The 17,337-nt window shown below is 45.9% G+C and overlaps 1 protein-coding gene across 1 annotated transcript in view; it reads left to right on the top strand.

Moving 5' to 3' along the window:
* The window catches only part of INTS9 (integrator complex subunit 9), a 60,458-nt gene that overhangs the window by 41,380 nt on the left and 1,741 nt on the right, over positions 1-17,337 (top strand). The window contains exons 13-16 of the mRNA XM_058836155.1: positions 3,821-3,945; positions 4,610-4,777; positions 15,344-15,442; positions 16,420-16,557. Of these exons, the coding sequence (XP_058692138.1) occupies positions 3,821-3,945; positions 4,610-4,777; positions 15,344-15,442; positions 16,420-16,557 (530 nt within the window). The remainder of the gene's footprint in view (positions 1-3,820; positions 3,946-4,609; positions 4,778-15,343; positions 15,443-16,419; positions 16,558-17,337) is intronic.

Below are 17,337 nucleotides of genomic sequence, written 5' to 3'. Positions count from 1 at the left end.
TTTTTGGACAAAGTAATTAGAACTGGGAAGGAGAGCCCTGAGGAGCAGATCAAACCTACTCTCACAGCAAGGGTGGGATGGAGTCCCACTGTTGAGTTTATTTTCCTTCAGTTTTTAGTGAATAGGAAAGCTGCTGGACAACACAAAACCTGAAGAAAAGAGGGCTGGGAAAGGGTTATTTCCTTCTTTTTTTTTTTAAACTGTGAACTCGAGGCTAGTGACAAGCAAGTCCCTTTGACTCTTTCACAATATTGGCATCAAAAAGTGTGACAGTATCGTGATTGTGTTAAGCAAATTTGGGGATATTTATGGTGCAAAATTAACCCTCTTCAGTGGGAGGGGAGATATGGGGAGGTTCCTGCAGAAAACTTAAATCCAGACTGTTTTTGTGCTGGGAAACTCTGCAAGGTACCACAGCACTAAAGGTACAGCTGCTGCAGTGCACATCCCTCCTGACCTTTGAAGCAGTTCAGGAGACATGCCCTAATTACAGTAATTGGGTAAAATTGCAATGTGGATATGCATTGTCTTGGAAACTGAATTCTACTCCAGTCAGGACTTCAATTAAGGCAGAGCTGGCAGAGCCTTTGCTGGGGTGTGTATTCCATGCATCCCCAGGGAACCATTGGCATTAATCACGTTGTGAGTGTGCTGCCCAGGGTGTCAGGAACTGGCCTTTAATGGCAGGAACTCTTCCTCTGTGTCATCTGTAAGGAGAGGCAATTGACCTTTCTGTGTGAGATCCTAATCCTTCAGTGAACTGAGGCAATCCAGCACTTCTGTCAGAGCCTGGCCCTGGCAGGTTGTGACGGCATCCAAATGTCACTCCTGACAGCCTGGAGGTGCAGCAGGTCATGGTCTTGGAGATCCATTCCCAGTTTGTACTTCATGAAACTCCAGTTGAGAGCTACTTTAGCTGGGTGACCTTGTACTGCACAGTGATTCCAGATGCTTGTGGTGGGTTTTTTTCCTCAATTCTGTCTATCCATGGCTTTTGTCTGTGGGCACATCCACTGGGCAGGATGGTCCTACTGCCTTGTGACTATTTCCTTATGGTTGTCTCAGCTGGAACAAAACTCAGGGTTTAGTGCTGGGTTTGGCAGTTGGATTTGATGACTGTAGAGATCCTAAATGATTCTGTGTCTATAGAAATTCCTAGCTGATGAAATTCTCCTGTTCTTAGTACCAGTGAAAATCTGAATCTGAACCTCCACTGATGCCACTGGTTTCCATTATTTAATTACTTTTCTGTTTTAAGCTAAAATCTCCTGTGGATCTGAAAGAACCATCCATTGGAGCAGTATGTGAGAGCAGATGATGTTGTAGCTTTTCCTGTGAAAAACTCCTGGTTTGTGGTAATAAAACCTTTAAACTCCAAACCAATCCTGCATTGTTAATGAACACTGCTTGTTCAGTCCACAGGAACAAGTCAGTCTCCACCTTTCCAATCTGTAATGTGAAAAACAACAAGAAGAATATAAATTGAAGCAGCCAGGAGCTGGCTGTGAGGGAACTGTGGTGCTGCTCTACTGGCTGGTGTCACCTGCAGACATCACTGCTGGAGCAGTATTGAGGAGATTATTGATTGAAAATATCGAATACAGCTGAACCACAAAGAAATTCTAGGAGAATATACAATATAAAGAAGTCTCCTTTAAAAACCAGCTTCCTTGGAGATGTTAAAACCAGCTCAAGCATGTCAGTGCTGTACAGTGGAAGGTTTTATAACTCAGTGTCACACAGCAGTAAATCAGGAGTCTTGGGGGAAAAGCTAAAGACCTGAGATTCTGTCAGGAAAAGTCAATATGTGTCCTTGACAAGCACTTGCTGCCTCCAGACAGGTGACTTTGGGATTTTGGGTGGTTTCAGAACAGCAGTTCCTGTGTGTCACATGAGTTCCCTGTGAGCCCAGCTCAAGTTGTGTTTTTAACATTCTAAATCTCCCAAGTCCCATGCTGGGATTCCTTCATTAGAATTTCTCCCTTTTCCAAGGCTCTCCTGTCCTTATTAGGAGTTCAGAGAGGCTTTGGACTGGATTTTATATGGGATTCCTAGACCAAGACTCCATGTCTGTACATTCTCTGAACCTGCTGATCCAGAAATGCTGAACAGGTGCTGCCACAAATCTCTGTGTCCTCCACAACCCCAGATGGGATGGAGAACCTCCCTTCTGGTAACTTTTTAAACTTCAAATTTTACAATTTCACAGCACATCTCTAGCAGAGAACCTCTGCCTGACTTAAGTTTTCTGTTTTTCCCTAATGAATTTTAAAATGCCTTGTCATTTAACCTTAACTGATCACTGATCATTCTTCAACTCCCAACTTTCTCAGTATTCCTATTTTTAAATTGCTATTCATTGCTAATAAACTTAATTGACATAAAATGCCATTTTTACATTGATATTTTTAGGCTTTGTTTCATTGCCACCACCACATCTGCTTTTAACTAACATGGCTTTTTGCCCAGTGTAATTTTTATTTCATGTTTGTGGATTCATGGCTTCATGTACACGTCCTTGTACAACGCTCATTTTTCGTTAATATTTCTCACTTTCATGTTCCCAGGCAGCTACAATTGCTTTAAACTTGGGGAAATTATCTCTTTGGCAGTTCCAAACATTTGTGTCATTGCCTGCTGCCATGTTCTGTTCTCTCAGGGTAAATATCCCCACGTTGTGCTCAGTGGTGCTTAGCCAGCAGCAGATTTTGAGATTCTGAGATTTTTAGGTGAGCAATTAACTTGTCTTTTTGTTGGATGTCACGCTGGTGCTGAACTTGCTCTGTTAAGGTTTGAAGGAGATTTTTTTCTTGCTGTCTGCATGAGAAATCCAACCAGTGCTCTGCTCTGCTGCCATGTCAGAACATCCTAGATGGCTCTTTAAATCTGTACTGGAGGCTTTGAATTTCAGTTTCCTTTAAGTTCATCCTTTCACAGCCTCAGCAGGTCCCAGAGAATCCCTCCTGCTGTGTTCCAGCCAGGCTTGAACTGCATTTGGCTCTGCCTGGTGTCCTTTGAGGCCTTGTGCTTCAGGATAATCCAGCAGATGAGACTTTCATGCATCCCTTTCTCTTTTCCAGCATTCCCTTTGTCTCATCTATCCCACAATTAGCAGGGAGATAGAGAGGGCATACATAATCTTTTCCATACCATTAGGCTGACCCCCAGAATCAAGAGGTTACCTGTATCCTACCCTGTGTCACCTGAGATCTACATTTGTCATTCACCAAAAAAAAATAATCTTTTTCTGTAGTATTCTCAATGTTTTATTATTCTCTGTGGGAGTAAAAGCCCATTCAGTGCCTGACTTTTCCCTGGCAAACCTCTAATCCAGTAATAGAAGAACCCTTGGTTTCCCACCAGTCTAAACCTGGCTCTTAGACTCAAAATAATAAATACATATATATTTATATATCAAGATACCATCTTTATGCTGCATTTTTGTCATGGTGAAAACCAACTTGCCATTTGGATTACCTTACAAGACTCAAAATGTCTACATTTTGCCTTCCTTTAGAGGATCTGATTAAAAATAAGAGATGATGTTTTTGTCTTGATTAAATTTGTTCTAAAAATCATGCAATAATGTGTTCAAATGAAATAGTATTGCTGTGTTGCTTGATTAAAGTAAGACTAATTGTGGGCGTAATTTTCATCAAATTAATTTAAAATAATGGGTGGGGGAAGGAGGAAGGGAAGAGAAATCTGTACCAGAATTAACACTGAGCAACAGCTCTGACTAAACTGGAATTAGAGAGGAATTGGGCCTTTTTTGTTGTTAATGGGGCTTTTTGAGTGTTTTCAACATTTCTCTTTCCAGAACCTGATTTCTCTTACCTGGATGCCCTGGCTCCCTATCAGCCCTTGGCAATGAAATGTGTTTACTGTCCCATTGACACGAGACTCAACTTTATTCAGGTGTCTAAATTACTCAAAGAAGTCCAGGTAATGAATTTTCTGTTGACTTTTCTTATGTTTCTTCACACAGCTGAAATTAAATCAATTTATTGTGAGCAAATGTTGCATTCAACAAAAATTGAGAAAACACCCAGATCCTTTTTTTCCACCAAGAGGACACAGAATTGAGCTCTGCTTTAGGAAAGGTCTGAGAAAAAAAGGATTATTGTAGTATCTGCTGTTCCCCCTTGATTCTGGTGCTTTTGTGGCCCATCCCAATTTTTGTACTAATATTTGACATCTCCTTCCATGTTACTGCTGATGTGTTGTGCTGTCTCCAGGGCAGCTTGCAGAACCACTGGCTTCTCTTTGGCTTCCTTAAACCCTGCAGTGGCAACCAGCCTGTTTATGCTTTGTTAACATTTTTTCTGGAAAACTGCAGGAGTTGTTTTTGCAGCCTTGATTATTGACAGCCGAGGTTTGTGCAGCCTCACATGTTGACACTTGGGATGGTCTCCACCACTGCTGCCATTTCCTTCCAGTGTATCTGGCGAGGATTTGGTAGAAAAAAGCAATTTGATATTTTGATTTTTCCTCTCCTTGTGGCAAGTACGACATCAAAGTAGCGATTAAGGACGCAAATTCCAGGCGGCTCCCTGCTCCTGGATGAGTTCCCTGCTGTGCTGATGGGAATTCCACTGCTCTTTTGCAGCCCCTGCACGTGGTGTGCCCCGAGCAGTACACGCAGCCCCCTCCCACGCAGTCGCACCGCACGGACCTGATGATCGACTGCCAGCCCCCGGCCATGTCCTACCGCCGCGCCGAGGTGCTCACGCTGCCCTACAAGCGCCGCTACGAGAAGATCGAGATCATGCCCGACGTGAGTCCCTGCAGGGAATGGGCTCAGGGGGGTTCTTGATTGGTTCTTGTAGCCAAATTCCAGCTCAGAAGCTGCTGGAAAGTCATGGAGTCACACAGTTGTTGTGGTTGGGAAGGGTCTTTAAGGTCGTGGAGTTGAGCTGTCAGCCAGTGCCACCACTGTTGGTTGGCCTCAAGTGCCACTTGCAGGGGTGGGGACTCCTCCACCTTCCTTTCCATGAAGGAGTTGTTCCAGTATCCAGCCTAAACCTTCTCTGGTGCTACTCAAGGCTGTTCCCTCTCCTCCTGTCCCTGTTCCCTGGCAGCACAGCCCGACCCCCCCCGGCTGTCCCCTCCTGTCAGGGAGTTGTGCAGAGCCACAAGGGCCCCCCTGAGCCTCCTTTTCTCCAGGCTGAGCCCCTTTCCCAGCTCCCTCAGCCCCTCCTGGTGCTCCAGCCCCTTCCCCAGCTCCGTTCCCTGCCCTGGACACGCTCCAGCCCCTCAATGCCCCTCTTGTCATGAGGGTCCCAGTCCTCAGGACTGGAGATGCACCCTCAGAACTAAAGGTATTTGTCCTAACGATGTCTTGTGGCTCGGATTTACAGTTGACTCTCATCATGTAAAGCACATTCTGTCAACTGGAGAGCTAGGAAAGAAGCATTTTGGAGAGATAATTTCATCTTATAAACTAATGGGAACTGAAAAAAATTTGTCTGGCCGAGAGAGCTGTTCAGCCTGGAGACCTTAGAGACCCTTCCAGTGCCTGACGGGAGTCCAGGAGAGCTGGAGAGGGACTTGGGGTAAGGGATGGAGGGACAGGACACAGGGAATGGCTTCCCACTGGGGAAGGGGAGACTAGGGTGAGATCTTGGGAATGAATTCCCATCTGGGAGGGTGGGGAGGGGCTGGGCTGGAATTCCCAGAGAAGCTGTGGCTGCCCCAGGATCCCTGGGAGTGTCCAGGGCCAGGCTGGAGCAACCTGGGACAGTGGAAAGTGTCAGGATTGGAGTGGGATGAACTTTAAGGTTCCTTCCAATCCAAACCATTCCATGATTCTGTGATTGTGAGCAAGCAAAAACCATGTTCAGGTGAGTTTTCCTTTGCAAGAAAATCCTATCCCACAAGACAAACCGCGATCTCTGCCGTGAGTGAAGCAACCAGTCACCTCCAGTTTAAATATGTGGAAGTTTTAGGCACAGCAGTTTGAACTAATGCCCCAGGACCATGGAAAGGATCCAGAAAAATCAAGGAATTAGCAGCCAGGAGTTGTCTTTCTCCTTCCCCAAATTCACCTGCTGTTAGAAATACCCTTCCCATTAAGGATCAGTTTTCAGTCATGGTAAAGAAGCAGTGAAAGGCTCATTTGTATTCCAACAATTTCCATAAATGGTTAATTCCTACAGGCTGCAGGAGCCCAGCAGGTTAATGGATTGCTTGTAGCCATCTAAAATGTGGATTACTTATCCCCACAACATCTATTAATGATTTATTAACTGCATAAGTTAAATCCAAATGTACCCATATTACGAAGGGTGACCCATATTTTGACAGACACAAGCTTAAATTTTTTTTTGACAATGCAATCAGCACAAATGTGCCCTTGGATCAAAGGTGACAGTGGCTTTTTGCAAGCAAGCATTACTGCCCTTTGGAATATAGAGTGACTTTTCATTGGAGTGTAGAAGGAGGAAATATCCTTTAGTTGAGCCAAATATGAAGTGCAGAAGTGGGACCCACGTAACAAATCCCTCAGCCAGCCCACAACAGCCACTGCCACCATTTCACACCATTTCTGTGAGGAGCCTGCCCAGCCCACTGCTTGGAGACAAGGAGAAGGCTTTAATTACAAAATATGCTTGGCTGCAGCTCCATCATGGCATGTATATTGAATTGTTTGGAAAATTTGCATCTTTATTGGATCCCATTAAACCTAATACTGAAAGAATCCTGAGCTCAGGATTGGTTTCATGCTGGTGAAACATGGCTTCAGTCCACCAGCATGAAACCAATCCTGGGTTCAGAGTGCAGGGAGCCAGCCTGGGGCTCACCAGTTATTCAAATTCCACTGGAGCCTTGGGTTTCCACCTAAACTGAGGTGGAACTGAGCCTTTGTATGAGAGCCTGTCCCTTGTGTCAGCTTCTGAAGGGGCTGGATTCCAGCTCTCCCTGCACTTCCCAAAACTGCTGGGAGGGAGGATGTTCTGTAGGGAATGGGGCATTCACCAACCTGGGAAAAGCGAGCTGGGTTCTACTGCATTCCCTTTAACTTGGAGACATCCAGCAGAAATCTGGAAGTAGGACAGAAATGGCCTTTTTTTCTCCTTCCCTAACAAATATCATCCAATTAAATTCACACAGGAGTCGTAATTTCAGAGCTGTCCGTGCTCGGAGAGGAGAAACATCTTGTGATTGTCCATATCCAGGGATTCTTCAGGCTGGTTGTTCATTGGCCTTTCAGCACCTGAAGGGGGACTCCAGGAAAGCTGGAGAGGGACTTTGGACAAGGGCTGGAGTGCCAGGACAAGTGGGAATAGCATCCTACTGCCACATGGCAGGGTTAGATGGGATACTGGGGACAAATTCTTCCCTGTGGGGGAGGTGAGGCCCTGGTACAGGGTGCCCAGAGAAGCTGTGGCTGCCCCTGGATCCTGGCAGTGTCCAAGGCCAGGCTGGATGGGGTTTGGAGCAACCTGGGATAGTGGAAGGTGTCCCTGCCCATGGCAGGGGGTGGAACTGGATGAAATTTAAGTTGCTCCCAACTCAATCCATTCTGGGATTTCCCTGATTCCAAAGCTGCTCTTCACAGCTCGCTGCAAAAGCTGCTTGGTCTGTAGTGGTGCCCCTGAAAAGGCTCCTGAGAGCAAGGCTGTGCTTCAGGGCTGTTAACAGGATGCCATTCCCCAGCTCCAAGTTATGCAAATCATCCTCCAAAAGAGGATCTTGCTCCTTCTTTTTAAGGGAACTACATGGCCCTGGTAAAAAAATGGATGCAGCTTCCCCTTCTGCTGAGTGGGTTGTGCAAGACAGATTTCAGATGTGATGGATGGGGCTCCCTGGTGTGGGAGTATTTCCTGCTTAATGTTCCCTTTTCAGTAGTTTAGGGTTCCTGAATATAGGAATTTCTGTACTGCAAGGAAAGGGCATTTGTTTAATATGGGCTCCCACCAGCCCTGGGGTTCTGTGCAGGCTCAAGTGACAATTGAAAAGGGCATTTTATAGCTCCTAGAAACCTTGCAATGGCTTGTTATTTGTCAAAACCATGTTAGCCTGAAATGGAATGATGAAATCCACCTTGGAAAAACCAGTAATTGCTAGATCTGCTGCAGGACTGGGATTTGTGTGTGAAGTAAACCTGAAAGTCTCATAAAAAAATGGCTGCTGCAATGAAATCCTGATCAGGGCCCTCTTCTGACATCCCCAGTCCCTTTCCCAGCTCAGAGTTCTGCCTGGGTTCTTCCAGCTTTGGAAAACCAAAGGGTTGGCTCAGCCTGGCTCCACTCAGTGCAGGCTGATGCTGTGGTAGAGTGAAATTTCCTTCCCAGAACTTGCAGTGATTCAGATCCTGCCAGACTAATAGAAATTTACTTTTACTGCTGGACCTTGTCTATATTTCAATCACTTCACCGAGGAGCAAAGGCAGGTCAGGCAGGCCTGTTGTATGATAATGAGATTTACACTCACAGCAGCCTTTGTTTGGAGAGAGTTTTTAACAGTCCCAAGGCATCAGGCTGGAATGGCTCTCCCAGGGATTGTGCAAACCTTTACACTTCAAATAATTTCTTCTCAGCACCTGCCTTTCACTTAAAAAAAACCTAAAAATAATAATAATAATAATAATAAAAAAGACTGCTTCCTGGAAATTGGTTAGGCATTGTCTGCTCACAGGAGAAAGGTGGGAAAATGGAAAACACCTTCTGGAGCAAACAGATAAAATTAAACAGTAGTGTCTGAGCAAATAAAGTGCCTCCAGTTTAATTACAGCTGAACAATGGTGCGGATCACTCGGTGCCGGCAGCAGACACTTCACTGAGGGCTCTGTGCTTTTCAAATACTCAATTTTGTGTTCCTCAGGACACAGCCCAGTCAGGAGAGTGTCAGTGTACAAGGCACAGCCTGACACCAAGTGAAATTACCAGAAAATACTGCAGAAAGAATTAGGAAATCAGCCATTTTAATTATGGAACTTTTGTCTTGACCATTTTTCCTTGCTTTTACCTGACCTTTACAACTTTCTTCTGTGTTTCAGGGACTAAGGAGTTTTGAATTCTGTCCTTCTTCCCACTCTCAGCTCATTTTGGTGACCCCACATTATCCAATCTCTGACCTCTGTGTTCCTTTTTCCCTGACTATTCCCCCTGGGTTCAATGGGCTGTAGCCTCAAAAAAAGTGAATGAAATACAACCTGTTTAAATGAAATACAGCCTGTTTAAATGAAATACAACCTGTTTAAATGAAATACAACCTGTTTGCTTCTGCTGCTCAGTCCTGCCCCAGCTCACTGCAGAATTGTCTGGAGTCTCTCTCCAAGTTGGACCTCACCTTTTGACATTCTACCAAAACTGCTCTTTCCCAGTTTTTACCAACTTTCCTCTCACAGATCCAGATCCAGTGCTGATAAATCCCCCTGATTTACATCAGCAGAGCTCAGTGCAGCCTTTTTTTTTTCCTTAAAAATGTCTCCCACCTCACTCTGGTGTCTCTTCTGTCCCAGCCATTCAGCCTGAGAGAGTTCTCCTCCCTCCTCCTCTCTTTTGTGGGTTGGAATGTGTTATCTTTCATTTCCTTTGCCTTTTTTTTTTGTTGCTGTACCTTTTCTGTGGTTGGTCTTACCCCCAGGTTGTCTTTTTTAGTCAGGTGGAACTCAGATTTGCTTTTCTGCTTCCAGCCTGCCTTTGCCTGCCTGTATTAATGTCTAGCTTTGTTTTTCCTTTCATTTTTGATGGCTGGCTGTAAGATAACACTTTTCTAGCCAGGCACTCAGCTCTCTCTTCCCAGTCAGCTTCAACAACAGCATCCCAGCCTGACTTGACATTCTGACCCATAAAATGGTTACTATATTTTGAATATTTTGATTTATGCAATTTTTATGTCTTTCAAGTGACTCATCTCTTGCATCTGCAAGCTTTACTGCCTTTACTTTGAAGATATTTCATGCCCTTGCTTCTCCTACCTGTCATTTTTCATTCAAATACAAGCATAATTTCTGCTTCTGCTGGTTCTGTTTTCCACCATCCTTTGTAAGTTCCTCAGACAACTGTTCCCTGCCTGCTCTCAGGCTCCTGGGGAAGAGCTTAATTAAACAGCCATAAATCTCCCACATTACACTCCTAAAATACTCCTTAAACTGCTTTTTTTGGCACAGGATTGGCAAAAAGCCAGTGGTTAGAGTTAGTGCTGAGTGGTTGGAGTGAGTTCTGGTGCTTGGAATCCCACCCAGGATTATTCCCTGGTGGTTGGTTGGTGTCTTTCTGGTTTGGGGTCAAGGTTTTGGGGTCAAGGTTTTGGGGACAAGGTTTGGGGATGAGGTTCCTCCTGCTGATCTGGAGCCCTGGTCCAGTAGCTGCAGGTGGAACATGCCCATGGAAAATAAGAGCTTGAATTCATTGCTCAAAACTGCAGACTGCTGCTTCTTTTATTTCTTCACTGGATGTTGGCTCTGTGGAAACCCAAAGCCAAGATCTGGGCTTTTGCAACTGATGATAGCAAAATCTTTAGGTGTTCATGGTACAGTTCTTTATCCACTGAAGTTAATGAGACTTTAAAATCTGCTCCAGAGGGAGCTGTGGGAGACCCCCAGCGAGCGACAGCTCTGTGAAGTTTGGGTTAACTCAGCAGCTGAATTAAAACCCTTGGATTGTGTCAAATGTGAGGCTGAAAGCCCGACAAGACCTGACTCAATTCACCCACTAATGATTCTGCAGATGCCCTTCATTTCTGGGATGTTCTCTGGTGGAAAAGCCTTTGTTCCTTTAGGTCTCATTAGCAAAATCCCCCAATTTCCATCCCACCTGCAGCGTGCCTGTGCCTCGTTCCCTGTGCCTGCTGGTCACGAATCCACAGGCACATTTCAATTCCCCCTTCACCCCATGTGCTTGACCCCACATTTTTTTGTCCCTCTGAAGGATCTGACAGCTGTAGAATTCCTGCACTTGTCCCCTGGTTTAGCAGGGGCTGTGAAACCAAGGCTGGATCTGTTGGAGACTCCTCCTGTGTCTGGTTACAAGGGCCTGGCCATCAGAGCTCCTGGTGCTTAACTAATTAATTAATTTGTAACTAAATTACTTTAAAAATTAAGGGATAAGAGGAGGCAAGGAAGTAAGAGATGAGGGAAATTATCCTTCTCTCCTGACACCACCATCCAAATTTAAGTGACATGGCAAAGACAGTGGTTTTAATTCTGCTTACAATACTGACTGTACAGAGCCTCCCTGTTTGCAGCAAGGTCCCTGCACAGCTTTGGAGCAATTTTTCTCCTATTAAAGATGCTTTCCTGCACCCAGAAACTGGATTTGGTGTGTGTGGGGAGCAGGGGAGTGGAGGGATGGAGGATGAGGAAGGTTCTCCATTTGGGTTGTGCTGAGGAGCAGTTACTGTAAAAACTTCTTCAGGAGTGATCTCCAGGGCTTTGTCTGAACTCAGGCAGATCTTAAAATCCTTGGGCTTCTCTAATAATTGGCAGGGGATATTTTTCTGTCCCATTCAAATTCCATCCTATTCAGGGGCTGGGATCTAGGTGGGAATTGTTTCATACCCAGCAAGCTCCAAGGCTGTATTCCATCATTCCCACCTAGAAATGGAAGTGCCCTCAGGGCTTACGTGGCCAGAACCCAGCTGCAGTCACCAACAGTGTTTATAATGTGCCTCCAAAAAATGTAGGATTTCAAATTGCAGAGACTTTTGCCCCTGCTGTTCCCAGTAGATGCTGTTCAAGCCCCCACTGTCTCTGATGGCCAGAAACATCCTAATTTCCAGCCTACACATATTCACTGCTGGCCTGCACACATTTATTCCTAACATCATGTTTCAACATAAATACATTTTCCCTTTTGTTGGTATTTTCCCTGTGGTGTTTATGTAGAATCATCAAATTCTCCCTTTGGCTTTCTTTTTTTTGCTAGGCTGAACAAGCCAAGATATTTAGTTTCCCCTTACAAGGCAGCTCCTCCTGCCCTAATCTACCCTTCAGAATCTCTTAGTTGAACTGAAATTACCCACAATTTACAAGTAGTTCAGATGAAATCTTGCCAGGCCCAATGTAAGAGTAATAGCTCATCTCAGAGAGAATTACCTGATACTTTCTGGGCTTGCATTTTGCTTTTTCATGGCCATGTCACATTTGTAGACTCTCCTGGTATGGATTAATAAACCTGAACCCTTCACCTCTGTCCTTTGCAGCAGCAGCCAGCCCACGGCAGAGATTCTCAGCATTAGCCCCATCCTTGGCCTTCATTTTGTGCTATTGAATTCCATCTTGGTTTTCTCACCCCAATTCTTGAAGTCCTGGAGTTTTTCCTCTCTCACAGCCTGGTCCTGTTTTCTGTTAAAGGTGCTCTACAAACTTCAGTGGGACCTTCAGAACACTCCTCCTCGTTCTGTCCTGAGGTTGTTAATGAAAACTGGGAGTAGGCTCAGGAATGACCCTTCAGGAATGACCCTTCAGGAATTGCAGCAGCAGCCCAGGAATTGCCTGGGAATATTTCCTTTAACCAGTGCTTTCCCCACCTCAGGACTGCCAGAGAAATCCACAGTTTGGGGTTTCCTGTGTGCTTCTCTGGTTTGATCCCACCTCTAATGCAGAAATCCCATATTTATGCAGTTTGAAAATCTGGAAAACACATTTAATGATGTAGTAACACAGCTGGGCCCCTTTCTAAATACACATGCTGTAATCTAATGTACACATTGGTGATTTCAGATCCTAAAAGTTCAAGGGATTTTAACTGCTGGTCAGTTTGCTGTGCTCCTGCTTGTTCTCCATATCCAGCTCACCTCACTCAGCCCAAACTTTGCCTCTCCCTGCTGGGTCAATCTTCCTGTGCCCCCTCCAGTGTAAGCCAGAGGTAAAAAAGGGAAAAGGAAGGAGTTTGGGGAGTTGTCCCAAAAATCTAAGAAGAAATTACTTCAACTGGGATGTTAAAATACTGTTCTACACCCAGAGTGTCTGTGCCTGGGAGAATCCTCCACAGGACCAAGACAGTGTGTGCTGAAAGTCTGGGCCTGTCCTGATTTTATTCACTGATTATTCAGCCTCATTTATTTTTACTCTGTAGTTTCAGGTCCCATTCTCAGTGGTTGTTGAGCCCCTCATTGCCAACAAGAGGATTTTTGGCTGCTGACTGAAGACAAACCTGGGGAGAATTGTTCCCATTGAAGTCTTTAAGAAAGTCTTAAAAGTGACTCAACCCACATTGTTCTTTATCAGCATCTGTAGTTTGACCAACAGCAATGTTTGTGTTCACAGGCTGTGTGTCAAATCCCCTTTTGGGGTGGAAAATGCAACCCTGCAGCAGAGACTTAATGGCAAAAATATCTTTCCTCTGGTTTAGCGTGGGCAGACAGCTCTGATCACAGGAGGAGAACATCCCAAGGGAAAACTGGAACAGTGCACACATCCCCCCCAAATTTATCCTAAGGCAGTCCAAGTGCTCATCCATGGGCACTGATTAATGCAGTGTTAGATCTCAGTGTCCCTGCTTTGGTGGCTTTCCTGGTGCCAGCGTGTGACTTTGGGCTCAGGATAATGACTGGAAGGAAGACTCATTTATTCCTGCATGGTGGGGGGCTTTTCAATCTCACACACAAAGGCACAACAAGAGCCAGCCACTGCAAGCTGGACAAATTCAACCTTGAAATGAGACACGGCTTCCTGGCTGCCAGGAGAATGAAAGTTTCAAACCACTTGTGAGGGGAAACAGTGGAGTTGCTGTAGCTTGGAGTTCAGACAAGACTTGCTGCCTCTGTGAAAAGGGTTTCTTTAATCCAGCATTTTGGAGGAGTTCTGTGATTTGTGTGTGCAGGAGGTCAGTTGAAAGGAGTAGAGCAGTGCTGCCTGGCCTTGGTGGGTGAATTACTGGATGTGATTAAATGACCTTTTTTGGTTTGGGTCACTGAGTTTCTGTAATAAAAGGATTGGCTGCCACATGGAGAGGGCTGTGAGCTGGGGAGGAAATAAAAATGAATGCCTGTCCTACTGTCTTTCTGACTGTAAATAATCCAAGTGTTGCTATTTAGCCTGTTTAAAGCCTGCAGAAATATTAATAGCAAAATTCTTCTGTGGCAGGAGAAGACTTTGGTTCCAAGGCACTCCCTGTTCTTTAAGGATGTTCCTCTTCACAGGAATTGTCATTTTGTTCTTCATCAGAGCTCGTTTTGTATCGATCCTCCTCAGGAAGGTGGTTGGAATGGAAAGTGCCTTCGACCACTGGGAAGGCAGCAGAACTCACTGCTGCAAGTGCTGCTATTCTCAGCTCCCAGGAGAAATCTGAAGCCATGATTGTTGTTATATTTTCATTCTCTTTGCCTTCAACAACAAACCATAAAGGCTCTATTCAAATTGCCTGCTTTAAAGATCTTGAACAGAGTCCCAGAGTAACAGTGAGCTGAACTGCTCCATCAGATTTGGATTTCTAGGATTCACCAAGGCTGAATACAGACAAAATTTAGGGATTTTTAATGCAGCCTGTGTTTTTCCAACACACCAACTGCTTTATTCCAGGGAGCTGCTCTCAAAATGTTCCTGCATCTTTAACAGTGGCAGGTGAGATTTCAGAACTTACTAAAATAACTTTGCCACCACCTAAGCCAAGAGAAAAACCCTCTCAGTGCTTTCATGGCAAAAGGATTGGGCATCCTGGCACCTTGAATTCCCTTGGAGGGAAAAAGGGAATAATTTTCTCCATTCATGAGCACTGTTTTTCCACAGAATTCCTTTGGAAAAGTGGCTGGAAGAGGTGCTTCTGAACTGGCCAACTTCCACTGGTCTCAGCAGGTGCAGCACTGCCCACTCCAGGCACTGCCAGCACTGTTAGATCCAAACTCCAAGCCAAGACTAAATTTTATGTCTTTCAGGGAAGAATTATATAAAAGGCAGTGGGAAGGGTTTTGTGTAGCACTCTTGGAATAATTTCAAACTAATCAACAGTGGGTTGACTGGGGTTTTTAAGGACAAACCTTTCTTATTTCAGATATTCTACAGTCAGGAACTGAGAGGAAACTCACTTTGATTTTTCATTGTCCATCAGCATAACAAACATAATAATGCTGGATTAGACCACAAGTTTTACTCACTAAAATTATTAATGAAACAATTGTCTCTTCACACAAGGGTTCTCTGTGCTTATTAGGGTTTTTGGGACCAGCCCTGCTCCCTGCAAACCTCGTGCTGCTCTGCTCATGGTGTGAAATCCATAATTTTGGGAGCTGGGAGGAGGCTGGGCAGGTCCGAGGAGCTCTTCAGTCTATCAGTGGCTTTGTGTTTACAGTTCATTAGCCCATGTTTAAAAATACCACACTGCCAATTTATCTCACAGCTGGGTTCATGCATGTTTTGAGCTGATCACTTGCTGAACAAAATCTCCTTTTGCTTCAGCTTGCAGATTCCCTCGTGCCCTTGGAGATCAAGCCTGGTATTTCCTTGGCAACAGTTTCTGCTGTGCTGCATACTAAGGACAACAAGCACGTGCTGCAGGTACAGTCTAATGGGAAAGGGAGAAAAATATCCTTATTCTGGCTTTTGCTGCCATCCAGGACCCCAGCAAGCTCTCCTGCAGCTCCTTCCCACTGGAGCAGAGCCCTTGGCAGAGGCTTTGCCCTGGAATGTGCGGGTGAGGAATTACACCCCGAGCAGGGAGTGGGATGCAAATCAATCTCTCTGCCCTCTTTTCCTTGGCTATGTGCCTGGCTGAGATAAAAGGGGAAGTGAGATAATTCCTGAAGAGAGGCTACAGATCATCCTGCTGTCTTCCATAGTCAGGAACAGCATCAGTCAACCTCTCAGGACCAAGGGCTGGAGGAGGGAGATGACCTGGGACATCAGACTTGGGAAGGGACCATCTGCCTTCCGTGTCCCTGGAGGCTGCACATCTCCGTACACCCCTGCCCACTCCCTTCCTGCCACCCCCTTCAGGCTGGCACTGCAATTCCTGGGTGCTCTGCAGGAGCAGGGGATGGCCAGGGACCTGCTCAGCAGCAGCTGCCCTGGTCCCCTTTCTCTCAGATCCATGAGGCTGCAGGGCCTCACTGAATAACCCTTCCCACACTGGGCAGCAGAGCTGGCTGGGCCCAGGACACTTGGGAAGAGAGCCCAGTGTGGAAATGTCAGGGACATGAAGGTTGGGTGAGGATTTCAGTCAGAGCACAGCAGACAGGCTGCCCTCCTCTTCCCAAGCTGCCTCCCTGGAAACCCTCAGCAGTGCTGGAAACACTGCAGTGCTGCAATGGAATTGGGCTGAGGCTGCTGGTGTTCATTTACTCCCTTCTCCACCCATTCCTGCTGCCAAATAAACTTAGACCTGGACTTAAAATGCCAGAATCCTCCTAAATGGCTGGAACTAAGCCACGTTCTCATTCCCTGAGTAGTTGCTCGATCTGAATTTGCCTGTTTCCCAACCTGTTGCATGCTTTAGAGTGGGATGGTTTTTTTTTTCCCCCTTTCTCATCCATCAGCTCCCCCCAAAACCTCCCCAACCTCCTGCCAGCAAGAAGAGGAAGCGGGTGAGTGATGATGTGCCCGAGTGCAAATCTTTGAAGCCGCTGCTGAGTGGCTCCATCCCTGTGGAGCAGTTTGTGCAGACTCTGGAGAAGGTGAGGAGTCTTTGGTGGCAGGTGGGATTTCTGCACATCTCAGAGAGAGGGAAAGTAATTTTATTGTGGCTTGAAATGGAGAAAGGCCAGTGAGTTCCCGAAGTGCTCCGGGGTGTCTCTGCACTTCAGAATAGAGGGAATTGTTCCCTATGGAGCTGTTCCTGCTATGCAGGGTTCATGTCAGTGATCTCCTCCTGATTCCCATGGAAGCAAAGCTTTTGGGTGGGTGATTTGCCTCACAGAACTTTTGGATTCAGCAGCTGAGGGAGTCTCAAAAGCATTTAAATTTCTACAAGATTTGTAAGAAGGTGAACAAGTGAAGAACAGATCCTGGAAATGTCTCCACTGGTGGAGGAGCCTCCTGAGGAAGCTGCACAAATTCACTTGCTGCTCTCTGGAGTCTTGTTCTCACCTGCAGGGGATAATTGGAGATAATTAGCAGGGAAAAGGGCAGGACTGCAGACTTCCCGTGCCTAAAGGGGCTCCAGGAGAGCTGGAGAGGGACTGGGGACAAGGGATGGAGGGACAGGACACAGGGAATGGCTTCCCACTGCCAGAAGGCAGGGATGGATGGGATATTGGAAGGAATTGTTCCCTGGGAGGGTGGGGAGGCCCTGGCACAGGGTGCCCAGAGAAGCTGTGGCTGCCCCTGGATCCCTGGAAGTGTCCAAGGCCAGGTTGGATGGGGCTTGGAGCAGCCTGGGATAGTGGAAGTGTCCCTGCCCATGGCAGGGGGTGGCACTGGATGAGATTTAAGGTTCCCTTCCCACCCAAACCAAT

Source organism: Poecile atricapillus, chromosome 3, assembly GCF_030490865.1.
Source record: "Poecile atricapillus isolate bPoeAtr1 chromosome 3, bPoeAtr1.hap1, whole genome shotgun sequence".
NCBI classification, from domain to species: domain Eukaryota; kingdom Metazoa; phylum Chordata; class Aves; order Passeriformes; family Paridae; genus Poecile; species Poecile atricapillus.
This window is presented reverse-complemented; position numbering and strand designations above follow the sequence as displayed.